This window comes from Aethalodelphis obliquidens, unplaced genomic scaffold, assembly GCF_003676395.1.
Source record: "Aethalodelphis obliquidens isolate GAN/ISIS:26980383/991018 unplaced genomic scaffold, ASM367639v1 scaffold4, whole genome shotgun sequence".
Classification (NCBI taxonomy): domain Eukaryota; kingdom Metazoa; phylum Chordata; class Mammalia; order Artiodactyla; family Delphinidae; genus Aethalodelphis; species Aethalodelphis obliquidens.
In genome coordinates, this window is record NW_020837948.1 from 51,056,287 (window position 1) to 51,076,390 (window position 20,104).

The following is a 20,104-nucleotide window of genomic DNA, read 5'->3' on the forward strand; positions in this document are numbered from 1 at the left end:
CATAGTCAAGAGGTTCCTAACAGCAGGCTATGCTCTTCTTCTCAATTGGAGAAACAGCAGATGTATCCTTTGGCCATTCACTACATACTGAGAGAATACCTGCCAACTGCAGTTCTTAAAAATTGATTTTGCCTAAACCAGATCATAGAAGTTAATAATTCAATGAGATCCTTGTCTCTTCCTCTTTTCCTGTGGGTTTTTGTTTGTTTGTTTGCTTTTCAATGACAAGTTGCCCTTTTTCATACCAGTTTTATTGTATACATTTTATTAAATACTTTAAGCACATTCCCCCTCTTGGAAGAGGAAATCTTAATCTTAAATCTTATTCCAAAATACCTGTCACCTTAACTACCTTAACTGTCGAACAGCCAACTTAATCTATTAACTTTTTTTTTTTAAGCAATGGCATTTTGACAGAATGAAATTCTTCCCTTGAAATTCAGGAATGAATGAAAAAAATGACACACCCTTCCGGATGTGAAGAAAATAAATATTATCCTGCCCTTGAACTTCCTGAAATTTAAATGACCTTCAGTTTTGTGGTACTTTGCACCCCACCCGCTTTACTCTCTTCCACCACCCCTTTGGCCCAGCATCATAGATTCACTGAGCGTTTCTAAGCTCACTTGTAGACTGTTTCTAACATGGCGGAGTGGAATGGGGACTGCGGCATATGCCCCTGCTGGCATTGGATCTGACGCATTTTGGCATTAGCAAAATGAAGAGGTGACGTGGTTACCCCTGAACTCATTCATTGCTGGAAATGACCATCTGAAGTCCAATGACATTGAACCTTCTTACGTCATGGCTGCTTTTACTATTCACTCTCTTTGTCTCTCCTCTAAGCCCAGGGAGGCTTCCATTAGCCTGGCAGAAAAGGACAGCAGAGTTCAGAGAGCCTCACTAAGGTGATTACGTTTGACAGACTGGTCTTGCTCCCTTTTCTTTTTTTTCACCACTAGCAATGGCTGCTTCTTTGTTTTACGTGTCATACCTTTCTCTTTTCATGACAGAGGTCGGATCATTGTGTAAGGAGTGCCTCAAAAGTCGTGATCCTTAAGCAAATTTTAAATTAGCAAGTAGGAGGAAATGAGATAATTTGTCCTCAGGTCTTGCTCTTTCCCTTTTTTGCCCCTATTTGACTACATTTTACATCTATAGTTTTTGCTTTGAGCCTGCTGTTGGTGGTAGTACAATTTCAAACAATCTCCGTAGTACCGGGTGAAGAAATCAAATAGGAAGTGCTGATGAAAAATCAATTCTACTCATACGAAGCCTTCAATGGCTTGTATGGTGTTTATTTTCTATCAGTGTGAGAATATTCTATCAATAAGATGGGCTGGGGATTAGCAATGGGGGTAGAGGAGGCAGACAGCAATGAGAGTCCACGTAAATGCCTTTAAAGATTTTCTGCCTTATGTTGTTCTACAAATGAACTTCAAGAACCTGGGTGGAAACACTTGCAGGAAGGTAGAGGCAGTCATATGCTCTTGGCCAAAAGTGGTCCTTTTAAGTCAGATTATGTAGATTATCTTTTCAAATGAGCAGCAAACTTGAAAGATGACAGGTTGAGGTTGAGGCAGGCCAGAAAGGGTCACAGAAATCAACAAAAAAAATGGAGTAACTAGTAGTGACTCTAGTGATTACTTAGTTAACTCTAGTAACCCTCCATCAGCTGCATTTAGAACCACAGAAATGCCAATCTTTTTAATTCATTCACTGAACACTCACTGAAAGCTCACTACGTGCCAGGAGTACAAAGACTCAGGGGGTTTACACTTTTGTAACATTAGCATGGAATCGAACACTTTTAGGTGCTTCATTTATCATTTGAAAATTAAATGAATTTTTTCTAAGTTTGTATGAAATGTGATGATTTGTCCAATAAGTAAGATTGTGTGTGTGTGTGTGTGTGTGGCATATCTAATATCTAGAGAGCTATAGCATATGGTTGTGCAGATTGCGTACTATATAGCACTGAAGGCTGCCATTCATCCTACAGTGCACAAAGCAAAACCAGCGTCCCTGAGCTCCTACTGTGTGCAGAGGATATTGTGGTGAACACAGTTTCTACCTTCTTGGAGCTTGCATTCCAGCTGTTATGCATCCATGCAATGGGCTGGATTCTGCTCTCAAATCCTATAAAACATATTCCTAGAAGCACTTTAAAGTACATGGCTTGAGAGTCTTTTGCTATAACCCAATATGAAAATGTATTACAATTCGAGTGTGTTCCATAATTACACTGATCATTGAATTTATAGCAATATTATGTTAATCTGGCATTCCTGAAGCGCAAGAATCCAATACTAAAAGTTAACCCGTTACTTTCAAAAATTTTTACATTTTACTTTCATAAAAAATTGGAAATCTTTTTAAAGCATGTTATGTTTGCATCTTCCTCAGTAAACAGAGAATATATGACATGGTTAAGAAAATCCCTCTTGGGGTGTGGAGAAAAGGGAATCCTCCTACACCATTTGTGGGAATGTAAATTGGTGCAGCCACTGTGGAGAACAGTATGGAGGTTCCTTAAAAAACTAAAAATATAACTACCATATGATTCAGCAATCCACTCCTGGGCATATATCCAGAAAAGAGGAAAACTCTAATTCGAAAAGATACGTGCACCCCAATGTTCACTGTAGTAGTATTTACAATAGCTAAGACACGGAAGCAACCTGAATGCTCATCGACAGATGAATGGATAAAGATGTGGTATATATATATATATATATATATATATATACACACACAATGGAATACTTCTTAGCCATAAAAAGAATGAAATAATGCCATTTGCAGCAACATGGATGGACCTAGAGATTATCATACTAAGTGAAGTGAGTCAGACACAGAAAGACAAATACTATCTATATATGATATCACTTACATGGGGAATCTAAAAAAAAATTGATACAAATGAACTTACTTACAAAACAGAAATAAACTCACAGACCTAGAAAACAAACTTATGGTTACCAAAGGGGAAAGGGGAGGGGGGTGGAATAAATTAAGAATTTGGGATTAACAGACATAAACTACTATACATAAAATAAACTACAAGGACCCACTGTATAACACAGGGAACTATATTCATTATCTTGTAATAACCTATAATGGAAAAAAAATGAAGAAGGATATATATACATATGTATAACTGAATCACTTTGCTGTACACCTGAAACATTGTAAATCAACTATACTTAAAGAAAAAGAAAAGAAAATCCCTCTTAGTAATATGCTCTAACAGGGTTGTATTTTGAGAATATTATTGTGAGATGTGTAAAGATAAATAACTCTCGGTGGTTGTGGCACTTTGTTTAGAAGAGCTGAGAGCATCAGAAAAAATGCAAACAAGTGTGACATGCAAGGCCTTCTTGTCCCTGCCCCTGCCCGCCTGTCCAGCCTCGTCTCCAACCAGTCCATTCTGATTATCCTACTCTCCCGTCACAGGGAGCTACATGTAGTCACACAAGCAGCCCAAGCCTCTCACAGCTCATGTCCTTTGCATGTGCTCTTCTAATAGACAGCGATATCCCTTTCCCTCTTCTCTGTCTCCTTCTCTTTCAGATCCAGCTGAGCAGTCACCTTCTTTGTGAAATCATTCCGAGCCCCTCCCGGGCATGGGATTAGGTGCCTGCCGAGGCTGCTGCATTTCACAGCTCCAAGGGGTGCCATTCCCTCTGCATACCAGAGGGCTCCTCCTTCTTCCGTAGTATCCTACGGAGATGCCTCTAGATGCTTAGCATCCTGCTCTGTCTACTGCTTCACAGCCTCCTAAAGGGTAACTGCTTTGCCATCTGAAGCTGAACCTTATTTCTACTTGCCAGGCATGAAGTGGCGCTCAATGGATAATTACTTGAATTATGGCTTCACATGGTACGGTACATATTAGGAGCCCTCAAGATATGTCAGGCTGTTTTTTCCCTCCCTGGATCTGTTCAGATTGTTCACTTAGCCTATCTGGCCATTGTTTCTCTATGGGGATATCTGTCCTTCAAGTCATTCCTCCCACTGCCAGTGGCTGTGCTGCTGGCTGCCTTTTTCAGGAGTCCACTAGCTCTAAGGACACTGCTCCTTCGCCACCGCCCAGCTGCTGCTGTTTTCTTCTCCCTCCTCCTCCTCTTGTTCTTTTCTGCTTCCTTCTCAGTGGTAGGAGCTTTTGCCTTTTCAACGCTTGTCTGCAAATGCACACTCTGAATCAGCCATTGACATTTTATTTCCCATGACATTTATACCTTTCGTGGTTCTCTCAGTATTTGCAGTATTGTGTAAACTAAAAATGATTTTCAGGTTGCAGTTATTACCAACACCTGAGGGTGATGACTGACAGCTGAGTTGGTGAGGTTTTTCTACAACTTTTTAATAGCAGCTCATTTTTTGAGGAGTTGTACAGTGTTACCATTTCCCTTGCTTTCTAGGTACTTTATTCTCAGGATTACATTTTATCGCCTAGATACAGATAGATCTGCGTACTGCTGAAGTTAGCAAGATGAAAGAGATTATTCAAAGGTCATTAGTACACAAATAATCCTCAACTGTCATTTACCCGGCATTGATGAGAATTCTGATCTTTAGGTAACTGTTCATGAACAGCCATTTCTTTCTATGAAACTTAGCTTTTATGGTTACTCCTTTCCTCTTAACTCTAACAGCACCCACCCAGGAACTCTGTCACCTTTACACTGCTCTCACTAGCATGGACTTGTGTCTCTCCATAATATCTTACAAAGCCATGGTTAAGTTTGAAATGGAAAAGACCTTGGGCAACTTTGTGTTGGTAATTCTAATGGTGGGAATATGGAGGGAGATTGAAAGTCTGCGGAGGGTTCGGGTTGGTAATTTTATGGTATTTAGGACATTGAAAAACCTTCGAGATTTATGTATACCTACTTTCCATACTTCTGATAATACTGCCCATATTTTTATGCATTATGCTCACAGATGATTATTTACTTCTAAGTCAATGGCAAGACTAATACCTATATTACATAAAAGTTTTAAATGACATTCTTCTTTATGAAAGTTATAAATTATGTAGCTATTTTTAGAGTCTAGAGCTCTGACTGTCTAAGCTTCAGTGCCTATAAAGAAGGTTGATTGAATGTTTTCAGAATGAAAAAATTCCTCAGCTAAAGAAGATGTAAATGAGGATTATTTAGTTTTCAAAGCTTAAACACTGAAAGATCACTGTAACTTAATCTGTTAAGACATATTCTTGGGTTGTATCTTGTATCGCAAAACCAATATGGAAACTTGATTTAATGAGCTTAGCAGTCAACATTTGCCAAGTTAATTGGAGAATACTGGATTCTCCCTTTTTGTGCTGTGTAGACACAGCCTTTCAGACTGGAACAGGCTTTGTTATTCATAAGCCAACGAACTGAATTCTGATGAGATCATGCTTTGACGTAGGATGTGGACCAATAGTAAACCTGCTTCAGGGTCTTGGAAGATATCTTAAAAGTGACAGCCAAAAGAGGTGGGGGACTGCATCAAGCAAAGAGGAGAGAAGTTTATGCTCTAAAGATCACTAATGGATTTATTTTTGTTTTTATCATGACTTAGTATGATCAGATACCTCAGGAAAACATTGATCATAAAACCCTTCATTGTATTCAGTAAAAAATCAGAACTGACATATATTTAAAATCTTTCTACACCTTCTCAGAGTCTGATCATCGTTTAAAATATCTGTGAGTTGCCCGATTCTTGTTGTTTGTCAGCTAGTTTAGAATTCCATGTAGGATTCAGTGGGGAGCTTAGAGTTGGATTTTGCATTATGTTGAAAACTTGTTACTGCCACATCTGTGATGCGCCAAAGCTGTGTTGTAGATAATTTGCAGTTGTATTTTTAGATCTAGTGTTAATATAATGTTTAACTGACAGCTGTTGAAATTTTTAACTTTATGAGAAATGCTAACATTTTAAACAAGATGGAGCCTTAAAATACTGTTTTGCTAGCTTAATTAGAAACTTTAAAAAGCAATTTAGTTGAAATTCATGTTATGATCAGTTTTCTATATGTATAAACTCTACTTCTAGTTTTAAAAAAATTGTTTCAAATTGTAAAGTCTATAGCTAAGAGGTTTGGATTCATTTAGTTGTGTGAATATGAGCTAGAGTAACTTGTTTTTATGTAACCTACATTTAAAAGCAGTCCTAACACCATCTTATTCATATTTGCACATTAAAATACAAAGAGGAGAGTTATTTTCCATGGTGTTAAAATGATGTAAAAGATTAATAAAAATGGAAGTTGTTTTATTTTATTCACTTTTGTGTTTTTAGATTTATTATGTTAGGAAACAATGAGATAGCAATCTAAGCTCTTAATATTCATATAGGTGTATATGTATTCATTCTTTTACAGTGCTTCAGGAAAAAGTGTTTACTATACATCATTGGTTAAAAGGGGCCTTCCAATCTCTTTAAAATGCCTGTGTTTAAGTTCTATTTGCATTGCAATTCACTAGGGAATGTTTACCTTTGTAGAGTTTTTAATTTAGTGCCAAATTTCTTGTCAGCATTCAAAAATCACTTAGTACTACTGAGAATGCCAGTAAGTCATTTGATTTTATACATTAAGAAAAATATTTTTAACATTTAATTTTATATTATTCAGTATAATGCTTTGTATTGATGCTACTGAGAATTTTGATCATGGACTCAAGGAAGAATGAATCTATAAAATGATGTGTTTCCTATACAAGTATGCCTAGCAAGTATATGCTTTAGAGTAAAAAAACTTTTTTCAGAACAATGCTAACATATGTACAAGTTTTTCTTGTTTGGTTTTTGAGATTATTCTAGTCCAGAAACGAAATTTTAGTCAAAATTACCTCTAGCATGTGGACTTATTATTCCCATAATTTGATCATGATTATAATGCCAAGACACCATTTAGCATGGCAGCATTTAGCAATCAAACTATAAAAGAAATTGTGAGTGAGCTTGGGAAGTGACAGCATTGCTAATTTATATACCAACAGGTTTAATCATCTTTTAAGAATTGCTCGTGAGGCGATTTGATTTTTGAAAATTTTATGTGTAATGACAGAAAATGAATGTTTTCTGCATTCTATGAAGGATGCATTTTTAATTGCATAGCAATATAATATTCATATCAGTTATGGTCTAATTTTTAATGTTCTATGGTAAAATCATGATCTTTTTTTTTAGGGCAATAAATGTAGGATAAGTTCCCCACAGGTAAACAGAAGGGAAGGTAAAAGATTCATTTTCTTTTAATCTCACCATTATCATCAAAATGTATTTCTTCACATGTATTTATTGACCTCCTCTACTAATAACTCTCTGGTTAAGAAACAAACTATTAATTATGGAAGACATGCCCCAACCCTAAAAACCTAGAAATCTCATGTAACTGAAAGGCTTTTGAGTAGATGTGAGAACCCTGCAGGTGGCAGACAGACAGCTCACAGGAACATGCCCAAGCTACTGTACCAACGTCCACTACACTCCAGGGCTTTGAGACCTTAAGTCCTGCCCATATCTTATACTAGTTTTTTCTCCAACAGATTGTGAATTATCCACTAGCATTAGAACTAGAATATTGGAATATAATGAGAGAAAGTCTGGAATTTCCTTGGCATGACCTGGGAAGACAGTCTTACTGACTGCCCGTGTAAATGGGCAGGCATTACTATAGTTACAACTTATATTTTTTCCGTCTTGTTTTATGAGTGGACTTTGACATCTACCTGTCCACTGGTATTATCTCACAAGATTGGAGAGGCACAGTTTATGCTGCCTACTCCCCAATATAATTCCAACTAAAGGTATTGCATGTAAATAAACGTTGAATGAAATGTTCCCAGCTCTTAAGCATCACTATAAGGTTAGGGTTTCACATCGTATATAACCTGGGAGTGTCAGAATCCTGCTGTATATACCTCATTCATTTATTCGTTCAGCAATGCCAGGCTATTAGATACTCAGAAACAAGAAAAGTCCAAATAAGTCACCGTGCTTATTAGTATGTATATGCACTGCTTTCCCCCATACTCCCTAGGGATTCAATAAAAACTTGCAGGACTGAACACTATAAACACCAAATATAATTTGTGCTTTTATTTCTATATGCTTTTTATGTTTGTTTTACAAAAGCAATCAACAAACAAAACCACTGTGGAACCCTTTCATAAAGCTGGTTTTGGAGAAGTCTAACCCCTGTCTCAGGAATTATCTAAAGCAGGGTCAGATGGGTCAATGAGAGGCTGGAGCAAATGTGCTTTGATTAAGTGAAGAGCTGCTGCGTTTGTCCCAAACGCTATCAATATTCCTCCAAGAGACAGCTGGCAAAGAATAACCAGCCAAAAAGCAATAAGTGAATCAAAATACTACTTAAACAAGCATTATTGATGTCATCCCTTTAAAAATCCATTAATTTGTTTTTTGAGGTGAACAGTCCTAAAATGCAATGTAAGTAGAATGGAGGGCCTGATATCTCCGTTAAGAAAAAGTTGAATAATAATAACAACAAAGAATGTGTGGAAGACGTTGACATTTGTCATCAACTATTCTAATTGATGGATAAAAAAAATCTGACCCTGAAGCAGTTGAATTACTTCTCTTAAGAGTCACACAACTGGAGTGACAAAGCAAAGAATGAAACTAAATTCTGCCTTTCCTCCATCACACTCATAACATATTGCCCATCTCCCTAGGATAGCCCCCATTTACATGGTACTGGTTTCCCATACAGTTATAAATAGTTCTGTTCACTCTCTGCCCTGGTTTGGATGATAAATCATATGATCACATCAAATATCAAATAATGTAATAAACATAATAAATACAGGGAAAAGAGAAGAGAAAAAAATGAAGTTACAGTGGATGGGTAAGATTTGTAGGTAACAAATGGAGAAATAGAAGCAGAAAAGCAAAAGATAAAAAACATCTTTGAAATGAAAAATTTAGGGGCAAAATGGAAATTAAATAGGCTGATTTCAAAGTATGGAGGAGGAAGGAAAAAAGTCATAAAATTTAAAATGCAGCGTATTTTGAGAGTCGTGAGGACCCTATGTTCAATTATTCTAAGGCTTTAACATTACCGGACACCCTGGTGACCTCGTAGTCTAGAAACGGTCAGTCTGTTGCTTCCTTGTCCTTGGCGTGATCCTTTCCTTTCGTAACTCAGCTTTGACTCCCTGAAGCTCAAGCACGAGATGAAGAACGCCTGGTATTCTTAAGGGCTTAGACACGTGGTTCTCCAATCTGAGCCTGCATCAGACTCACCTGGAGGAGGGGGCAGGGCTTGTGAAACACTGCCAGCTGGGCCCTACCCTCAGTTTCTGATTCAGGAGATCTGTCGTAGGCCCAGGGAATTCGCTATTTTAATGAGTTGCCTGGTGTTACTACTGCTGCTTCAGGCCCTCCTCTGTGTTTTGATTCCTGCACTCATTTCAAATAGTTAACTTTTTTTTTAATTGAAGTATAGTTGATTTACAATGTTGTGTTAGTTTCAGGTGTACAGCAAAGTGACTCAGATATATATATATATATATATAGATATATATCTATATCTATATACACATATATTCTTTTTCAGATTATTTTCCCCAATAGTTTATTACAAAATATTGAGTAGAGTTCTCTGTGCTACATAGTAGGCCCTTGATGGTTATCTATTTTATATATAGTAGTGTGTTATGTTAATATATTAATCCCAAACTCCTAATTTATCCCTCCCCCGCACCTTTCCCCTTTGGTAACCATAAGTTTGTTTTCTGTCTGTGGGTCTGTTTGGTATATAAGTTCATTTGTATCATTTTTAGATTCCACATACAAGAGATAGTGAACTTTTTAGAACTCACCTGCCTCTGAGAAGGAGATATCTTTAGTTTGCTATTTTCTTACATTTATCCATGAAAACTGATCAGGTTTGAGGTGAGCCATGCCAGCTTGAGAACAATACCTTAGTCTGCATAGTTTTTATACTTTTCAAAAACACTTTTCACCTTGGGGAAAAAAATTATTAGTATTTTGTAGGTGAAAAACTTGAGACCTGATGTGTTGATTATGAGACCTGGTATAGAACTCATGTTTTCTTCCTCCTGACCTAGGACTTTTTCCAGCTTCTTAGGTTGCCAAAGGATCACGCCAAGGAAGCAGCAGACTGACCATGGCCTGAGAAGGAGGTTACCACAGTGTCTGTGGCTAGACATCTAATTCAGGGCATCATAAATTCTCTTCTACTTCTTCAGTAGTTTGCACTTTCATAGAACAATGCAAGATGACAGGGCAGATGTTTTGTTCACTTGGAATTTATACAGACTCACTCCCTGAGGGTAGTTATTGTTGTATAACTGAACACAGATTTTTTTCATTCATGGCTTCTCTTTTGATCACTGGGTATATTCCAAGCAGTTCTGCATTCTGCCCCATTGTGTGCAGTAAATCCTGGGGCTTAGGTAAACACCAGGGGTCCCTCCGCACACTGAACAATTCAAATGCATCAGTAGTCTGAGTTCTTTAGCCATCATTTGGGTCAGTGGTCTGACTCCTGGATTTTACACACCTGCAGAGTCAAAACAGAAAACAAAGCCAACCAATAAAAACAAAACAAGTGATGAGTCAGTATAAGATTGTCATTAAAAATATATTGCTTAGTAAGTATAAAATAATCTACAATTTTAAAAAGTCTAAAAGTTATAATTCCATGAAATAAAGGCCATTCTAACAGAAGAATGGTCAGAAAAAAAAAACAATTTTTAAAAGTTGAATTAATTTAACCTAATGAAAAAGTATACTTTGCAGTCCCTTGTTTTTTTTTCATTTCACTGCACCACTGATCATGGGCCAGCTTCTGCCTGTAACTAGATCAGACTTGAAAGATATCAAGAAGGAGAAGGTTCCGTCTATTTTAAAATAATTCTGTCCAATCAGATTCTATGGTTCGCTCATTCAGCTTCTAGCAACCTCTGTATGGATTCTCATAACCTGTAAACTAAATTTCAAGTGCTGAATTGAAACCTGGTGTATGTAATTATGCCCTCAATGGAGAAGAAAAACAACTCTTCACCTGTCCTCTATGTAACTACACACGTGATCTTTAAACAGTGTAAAAACTCGCCTCAGTCTTGGCTCCTTTAGTCCTGGTTTCTCCCAGGTCCAGTTTTCCATTCGCCCTTCCTCTTGGCACACAGGATGCGCGTGCAGTGAGGAAAGCATTCCAACTTTGGATGTACAGACGTCTCGTGCCAACAGTGCTGTGATCAGTGCTATGCCTACAACCCAGTGAGAGAAGGAGGAGAAGCACTCCAGCTTGTGTGAAGCCTTGGAAGAGTTGTGAGAGCTGGTGGCATTCCTCAGGGTACACCTGACACCAGTGATGGCGGTGGATTGTGCAGGCTCTGGGGTCACATCAGACTGCCCAGATCCCCAGCTTCTCACTTCACATGATGCGGACTTCACCACTCTGTAAAATGTGTATACTAACATACTTCAATTGAGCTGTTCTGAGAAATAACAATTAAATGGGTGAAGCTTCAAGGACAGTACCAAGCATGTACAGTTGTCCCCAGAGTCCTTGTGGGAATTGCTTCCAGGATGCCCTGTGGATACCAAACCCCACAGATGCTCAAGTCCCTTATACAAAACGCTCAAGGGCTTCCCTGGTGGCGCAGCGGTTAAGAATCCGCCTGCCAATGCAGGGGACATGGGTTCGAGCCCTGGTCCGGGAAGATCCTACATGCTGTGGAGCAACTAAGCCCATGCACCACAACTACTGAAGCCCATGCACCTAGAGCCCGTGCTCCACAGCAAGAGAAGCCACCGCAATGAGAAGCCCGCACACCTCAACGAAGAGTAGCCCCCGCTCGCTGCAACTAGAGAAAGCCTGCGCACAGCAACGAATACCCAATGCAGCCAAAAAATAAATAAATTTATTAAAAAAAATAAAATAAAATGCTCAAGTCCCTAATATATTTGCATATAACCTAGGCACATCCTCTTGTATACTTTAAATCATCTCTAGATTACTTATAATAACTAATATGATGTAAATGCTATGAAAGTATTTGAAATTAAAGTTTTGCTTTTTTGGTACTTTCTGCAATATTTTTCCCAAATATTTTTGTTCTGAGATCGGTTGACCCCGAGGATGCAGAACCCATGGATACAGAGGGCCCACTGTAATAGTATTTCAGGAAATATGTGGCATTAGCTCTCAAGACACAGAAAATAGCATACAGGCCTTCCACTTTGTTTTATTTCCCCATTGCCCAATACAATAATTTTAACACAGTAGGTGTTTAAGAAATAGCAGTCGGCCACTTTGGTATTAGACTATTGGTATTGTATGTCTTTGTGTCTATCAAACTATTAGACTTTCAGGTTGGGCCGATATCTTGCTTCCAAACAGTGGTTCAGTTGTCACCAAAGCAGAACTGTAAAATCACAGTACTATCATGCCTGTGACTGTGAACACAGACATCTCAATTTGAACTCATCTTGAAGCTGGCTACAGCATCACGGTGGCAAGGTTTGATAGGCTGTAGAAAGAGACCAGCAGTGTGTGAGCTGCAGGGGAACTAAGACTGTTAATTCAAGGCTGGCAATAACTGGTTGTATAGAAGCCCCCAAATTTCCTAAATTCTGCTCTTATCAAAAACTGAAAAATTTTAACCAAAATACCTGGATATTCAGAGAAGACATCATTACAAATGCAAATAAACAGGGTTCAGTGTCCTTCTCCTTTGAGGACCAGCACACAGACAGCGGGCACAGCCCTCATCCTCAGGAACCTCAACCTAGTGTGCAGCACCTCGTGTGTACTTGCAGTTTGCTTAAACACCTGAAAATTGTGTCCCTGAGGTTTGCTTTCCTAGTTTCATGTCTTTTGGTGACACAGTTGTTATACCGCCAGGGTAACAGAGACCATTTCCACTTTCCCCTACCTGGACTGCATTGATGCCCGTGTAGGGGTATTTGCACTGAGGATGTGTAATGTCCTCAGCTATTTTAATTAAAGATGGTGCACGTGTGAACGCACGTGTGTGTGCCCACACGTGAACCACCGTGGTAGTGCTCATGGTACCAGAGTGGTGCTGTAAACAAGGCAGGGCACGACCTTGCCACGAAAAGTGCCATCTGACTCTCATATGCAAGCCTTGGAAAAAAAAGTTCATACTCACATATAACATAAGTCAAAGTTTTCATATCACCTACGTTCAAGTAAAAGAGCCTAAATAAGAAAGGCAACAAAGTAACTTTCTTTTTCAGAAAAATAAGCACAACTCAAAGCAGGTGTTGCTTTTGCCTAAGGCAAATACAAACATTGTCACTTTCTTAGATGTGTGACCTCCAACAAGGTAACTGTGTCAGAAAAAAATGGAAAGATTTGTCTCACAGGATTATTATAAGGACTGCATGAGCCATTACACGCACAGTGCTTAGCAGAGCACTTGGCACATAGTAGACATTCAATTAAAAGGAACTGCTGTTATTATTATTTATCTCCAGCACTGCTCCCACCCCAGGATGTTTGCATTTTAAAATTGGGTCGTTGGATACTTAATATTGTGACACAATGGAATGAATCCTTAGTGATATAATTTTTAATACTATGATATGGAATTAAAGTAGATAAATTTGTGTGTGATATATTTTAGGTACAAATGAGTAAAAATCAGGGTGACTTCTGTGGTAGGATGCGTAACTGTGTGTGTGTGTGTGTGTGTGTGTGTGTGTGTGTTTAGGGGAGAGTACACAACTCCCTATAAATTATACTGTAGATGTCCACCCTAATGTGAAAGATAATCTAGTAAATTCTCTGCCTCTGCTCATCTTGACCCTTCCTAGAATGTCTCCTTTACCAGTCAAAATTGTATGTTTTTCTCACAGCCTCTCTTCCACATTTCCCCCTCTCCTCTGATTCCCGTAGTGAGCAAAGAGAACAGGACACCTCATATACCCGTTGGCCCATTGTCTTATGTGTCTGTCTATAACTGTGTCAATCATATTCCAAATTCCAAAAGGTCACCTCTATTATATCTGTTCACCCAAAGTGTAGTTCGGGGCTGAAAACAGGTAATATTTGTTAACAGTATTCCTATGGAAAAAAGTCAGTTGCTTCAAAAAAGTAATCATTTCCCAAAAAAACCTGAGAGGAGCAAGCAAGTGAACTCCTGAAAACAAGATCAGTAAATCGGAGAGAATTTTGCAGGTGACAGTTTTAGTTTCCTGGGAAAGTAAGTTTCTCAATTTGCTCATCCACCATCTTCTTTCTGTGACATAATGAAGAAAAAGAAAAGGGTTAAAGCAAACATGAGAGACTGAATCCTTAAGCATCACAACGATGCCGATTTTTAGAGGGGAGAAGGCAGAGAGGTACTGCTGTCCCAAGAGACTTGGGGGACGTCTGTGAGTAGTGCATCAGGCTCTGGAGAAGAGGCTGGCCTGCAAGGGCCTCCAGGAACAGACTCAGAGCTCTTTAATAAGTATTCCAGGGAGTCAGGCTTTCCTGGAAAAAACAAACTAGTGTGAGAAGTCATTACTGTGCAATTTCAGTCTCAAAAATAGCCAAGTATTGTTAAGGCTGCTGTGTGCATGAGAGAAAAAGAAAGCTCTTGTTAATATCTGCCTCAGCTTCCACATTAAAAGAGGAGCTACACTGAAAATCTTGCCTGGCAAATACTGCAAATGTCGTCTGGTTTGTATTATTTGGAATCACTTTTTGGTCCTTAGAATGACGAAGTTTGGGGGGGGATTGTGTCCCTTTTTGTCAAATCGGCCTTGCAATAAAGGACAGCCAGGCGATGGCTCAGCCTCTTTCACTCAGGACTAGAGCTGCGCCTGGCTGTCTATTTCAGCTCTTTATTTGCTTAATTGCCCTGGGAGGCTGGCAGGAACGGTCCCTGCAGCCGTGGCTCTGCTGACTGCAGAGACCCTACCTGGCACTCCAAGTTGATGCGTCAGCATTTTAGGTAGAAATGAATGAAAAATCAATCAGGATGACTGCACTGGTAGCATGCACAACTCTAACCTAGTTTGTCTATAATTTTCAACTATTCACCATAGACCCAAGCAGTGTTTAAGATGGTGAGTCTGTAACAAATGTGCTGCTTCTGTTTAATCAGGCATTTTTGTGTGTGTCCTCTTTTCTATTTAGAACAAGCAAATCTAACCTGCTTAGGAAGCCATATGTAAAATGAACGGATTCAGTTCCGAATTAAACCTGATGACAAATATTCATATGTAGCTGTATCAAACTGTTATTAACTTATACTTCAAATTCAGAGGTTTAAATGTTTTTGAAAAGTCTGTTTATATCCTTGCCACGTCTTTTTGTAACTTGCTATAACTCTCTACATCGAAACTATACTGTTCTAAATAAATTTCTAGGTTTACAATTCTGCAAAGATAGAGTTAAACACTGTTTGGACTCTGGCTACATAAGAGAAATTGGAATTGTTCAAAGCTGCAGTCTTCAGCTCCCAAAGACAGCTACAGTAACTTTCTGAGCACATCGGGTTAAATATTTTTACAGACCCATTCTATGATGATAAGGCAGTAATAAGTTGTGCAGTGCAACACTCCAAAGGGTGCCAAATCTCACAAGCCTCTTTGTATGTGATGCTTTCACAGTGAAGAAGATTCTTTGGGCTACAAAGATGAATAGTCTACTTCTTCTGGTGCTGATTTCAGTCTGCTGGGCCGATCATCATTCAGACAACTATACTGTAGATCATGACAGAGTTATTCACATCCAAGGTAAGAAAACACAGCTTCTCTTATAAAAGTCAAATCATTTCAAGTTACTTAGAGTTGAGATGCTTGGTTAGTGTTTCTTAATTTTAGTTCTGCTGCATTGACTTTTCCTTTCAGCGAATTGGTGAACATGCTCCCTGGCTTTTGAATGCTATTGCATTACAGTAGAGTTAAGAATCGGGGGACAATTAAAGTGCATTGGCTTAAGAATGTCCAGCTGCAGGGAGTTGATGCAATTGTTCAAGGCTTTTCAGTTGCTATCTTCTAAGTAGAATGGAGGGTAGAAAGTTTATTTAGAGGCAAGGCAAAAGCGGGGTGGGCGGGGGGAGAAATAGGAAGTAAAACTTAAGATGTAAGGTCATTTTGTTAGAATCATCATTAAGAAAAACATGAAAATGAAAGTCAGACAAGCTAAGGTTCAGGAAAAAGTAACTTACCCTATTAAAATCTCCTTTAGTAAAGCTTTAGTTCCCATAGACCAATGTATTGCCCTGAATATTTCTTTTCAGCTCAGCTGAATCCTAAGCCTGGGAGCTGTAGCAGGATTTGAGGCTGCAGTACAATGCAGCTATTTCCTCAGCCCCAGCTTCAGATGAGGGACATCCTGCGTTAAGAAAGCTAAGAGACTTAGCTTTCAATGAGACTTAGCTTTCAATGTTGCATTTCAATGCAATAAGAAAAATATAATTCTAAAGGAGCTGGAGCTTCTCTCTTTGCCCTTGTATGCTGAATAATTAAAATAAGAATTACAGGATTTAACAGTTTAAACATATGATGGTATGAATTTTAGATGAACTCAGTTTGGGGACCAGAGGCATTATAAGTTTGCTAAGAGACATAAAACATCAAGTTATAGCTTCAAGGTCAAAAGTGTAGTCTCAGGAAATCGCCTCCACTGTTGAAAAGTATGACTTGTGAAGGTCAAATGATAGTGTAGGTCTGGCTGGAAGTATTTTCCTGCATGTATTACAACTACCCAGATAGAATTCTGAATTTGACAATGTCTAGCTATTTTAGGCATTTCTCTTTCAGTTCTCTTTGTTTCTAACAGCTTTACGATTTTCACTGTTGGACCATAAAAAGGAATTACATAATCATAAGTTTTACTATGCAAGCTGCTGACTCAGCTGTTTCCTTTACTATATATAGTAGAATCAAAGCTGTTTCCCAGAGACTTAAGATATTTACACATAGAGATTTCTGATGAGGGAGCACATCCTTTTAACATCAAGTCACAGAAGTTTTAAATCCAATGGAGGATTAACCTTTAGCAATGGTTTCAAGCCATTACTAGACTAGATACCTGTTATAGATGTATAAATCATTTAGTCTAATTTCATGCAGAGTATAAAAATATTATTTTAAAACTATATTAACATTTTAAAAGTTACTCCTGAAGGAAGCCTGTAAGTCAGACTCAAGTTTTCTCAGCAAGGAAAACTTCTGTTGCTCCAGTCTTTCCATTCCCATATACTCTGTTGAAATTTAGTGCAAAGGAATTGCTGACACAAGGTATCAGAATTATCCAGATTATTTGCCTACACTATCCAATTTTTTAAAAAATGACTTGCTAGTCCACTTCATTTTAATTGTAAATTCATGTTCTTAGAAAGTTGCTCTGAGCTTTCAAGTAATAATACTACAAAAAAAAAAAAAAAACAACTACAAGGCCTACATTTTGCTTATGGAAATTAACACTGAAATGTGATTTGGGTCAATATTATGATGCTATGTCCATAGTTGAAATTTTTTAAAAAATTGCTCCAAATACCTGTTCTCATTAGTTTTTATCCAACAAAAAGTTTTCTTTTTACTTTATTATAGCATTCAGATTGAACTTTCATGTTCTCAGCCCTTCAGAGAAACACTTCCAAATGGCCTGCCATAATTTCAGTTGCCTTTTATAACACAAAAATAAACCCATAGCACAGCAGATAATCATTAAAGCAGATAACCTTCATTACTTACATACTGGATTATTTTCTCATATTTAAAACTTTTATTTATCAAACACAGCCCTCCAAAAACAAAACAAAAACATGGCCCAGAAGGAATTTAAGGGAGCTGAAGACTTCATAAAATTTTATAAGAATTTTGCAATCAAATGATTAAATTAGTAATCTGAATCTCAAATTCCCAAATTGTACTGATAAGCAGTATGAGCTTCTCTCAGTGACAGAAAATTATTCAAAATTCGTGTTACTACAAAAACACCTTTTCTACCTCTCATTTGTAATTAATTTTTTATTTTTGTACCTCAAGTTTCCCAGGCTTAAATAATACCAGGGGAATAATGCACATAATCCTCAAATTCTCCTTGGCTGCCTTGATAAAGATGCTGAACACTTTGTTAGCACGTTCTTAACTCTTATGCATAAGAGTTACCTAATTATTTTTTCTGAAGGCTTCCTCCTTATCTAGTTGTGGGAGATTCTATAGAGATATAGGCAAAAAAATTTTTTAATCTGGCTTAAAAAAAAAAGTCAGAATACCAGGGGAAAAAAATGGCAAGTATAGATTCCTGGGCAAAGTGTTTCTACTGAAAAGCTTTAGATAAAATTGCACTTGTACTAATTCACTTCCTTTAATTTTTTTATTGAATCAACTTGATTAAGAAAGTAAACTACACTTGTCCATGGAGTCTGCTAAAAATTTGCAATCAAGATATCAGCTTCTGTATCATATACTGTTCGCAGTGTGGGGGATAGTAATTTCCTCAAATACTTCTACAGGAAGAGATAACTGCTGTTGACATTGTCTCTATAACAATCTCAACTAACAGATTATACTCCTCATTTCATGATGTGCCTAGTCAAACAACTTCTCAAGCCTTTGAAACTTGAGTTCATTAGGAAGATTTTTATATGGAGTACTAAATCACACAAAAGCACAATTTTTAAAATATTTGGATCTGTTCTAAAAAAACTCTTTGTAGACTTTCAATTACCAGTAGAAGTTCACAGATGATGAATATACTTTGTAAAATACAACTTTTACGAAGACATTTATATGGACAGCAGAGAAATTTTATGACCATTTGCCTATTAACCAAAATAGCTGCAAAACAATTATAGTTATACTGAATACGTAACCGCCTGATCTTATCCATGTCAGCGATCCAGTGTTTCCTGCCTCTGGCATTCCAAGTGCAGGTCTTCTGATGACAAGTTCAGGAGTTTTTCCCCTAATCCCAGTTACTGGCTTTAGACCTTGGGCAGTTTACTTAATCTCTTCAAGTCTCAGTTATCTCATGTATAGAATTGGGTATAATCACTGTTATTCTATAAAGCTTTGTGAGAATTAAATTAGATAATATATGGAAAAGTGCTTAGTACCCAGAACACAATAAGCACCAGTAGATGATAGTTGTTATCGCCATGTTGATTATTTCTTCACTGTCACGGAAAACTGATTTTTAAATAGAAAAGGGAGCACAAATACTGGTGGGAAAAGGTCGTGCTTTTCAAATTCATTTGCTAGCAGAACCATATCATTACCTTAGTTCTAATGAAGTAAACATTTTATAAATTGCCTTCTTTGCCCTCCTTAATTCCAGTTTTAAATTTCTCCAATGGTATTAAACATTATCTGATCACTTTTACTTTCCGTGTAGAAAATGAAGCTTTCCAAACTTAAGTAATATTCCCCTTAATATACTTAGTAGGTGAACACAAATAAGCTACATTAAATTTTTTAAAAGAATAATAAGAGGAAATCTTAAGAGATGAAAACAGTTCCCTTCTTTATAAGAAGTAAAACTTACGGTCACTTTTCTCAAAAGATAAAGCAATTAGATTTTTTTAAAGAAAGAGTTGTCAGAAGTTCATCTCTGTGGGTGGCAAAAATAATGGAGATCTAGAATCCCTCGCAGAAGCAGACACTCTCCACTCAATGTGGTTGGTTCCCCCTTCTTGTGCCCCAAACCACTCTTCCATCCTAGCTTAGCATCAGACTGTCAGCTTTGTAACACTCCAGCTATACAGTAGTGCCTGGCACATACTAGGAGCTTAATATATGTGCTGAATACATGAATGAGTGCAATGAGACACTTCTAAATTACCACTCTTGTAATGAGCACTTCTCAAGTCCTGTGGCATCCATGGCATTTAGCAACACATGACACATTGTGTGGGCCTAATGTACGTTAGTAGATCACTGCTTTCATTGTGTAATGTTGGCATAAAGTAAATCATAGTTTACAGAATTTAAGAACTTAAAAGGACTTTAATATAGATCATTGAGATCAATACGCCATTGTATAAATGAGGAAATCAAGACCCAGCACTTAAATGTTGCTTGGCCCAGGCTGCATGGCTGATGAGAAGTTTCTCTTGGCTAACCCCCTTCTTCAAATCTGGGATCATTT

The 20,104-nt window shown here is 37.7% G+C and overlaps 1 protein-coding gene across 1 annotated transcript in view; it reads left to right on the top strand.

Annotated features, from left to right (window-relative positions):
• HAPLN1 (hyaluronan and proteoglycan link protein 1) overlaps nt 1-20,104 on the top strand; it is a 70,106-nt gene that overhangs the window by 23,051 nt on the left and 26,951 nt on the right. The window contains exon 2 of the mRNA XM_027100687.1: nt 15,616-15,741. Within this exon, the coding sequence (XP_026956488.1) occupies nt 15,642-15,741 (100 nt within the window). The 5' untranslated portion in view covers nt 15,616-15,641. The remainder of the gene's footprint in view (nt 1-15,615; nt 15,742-20,104) is intronic.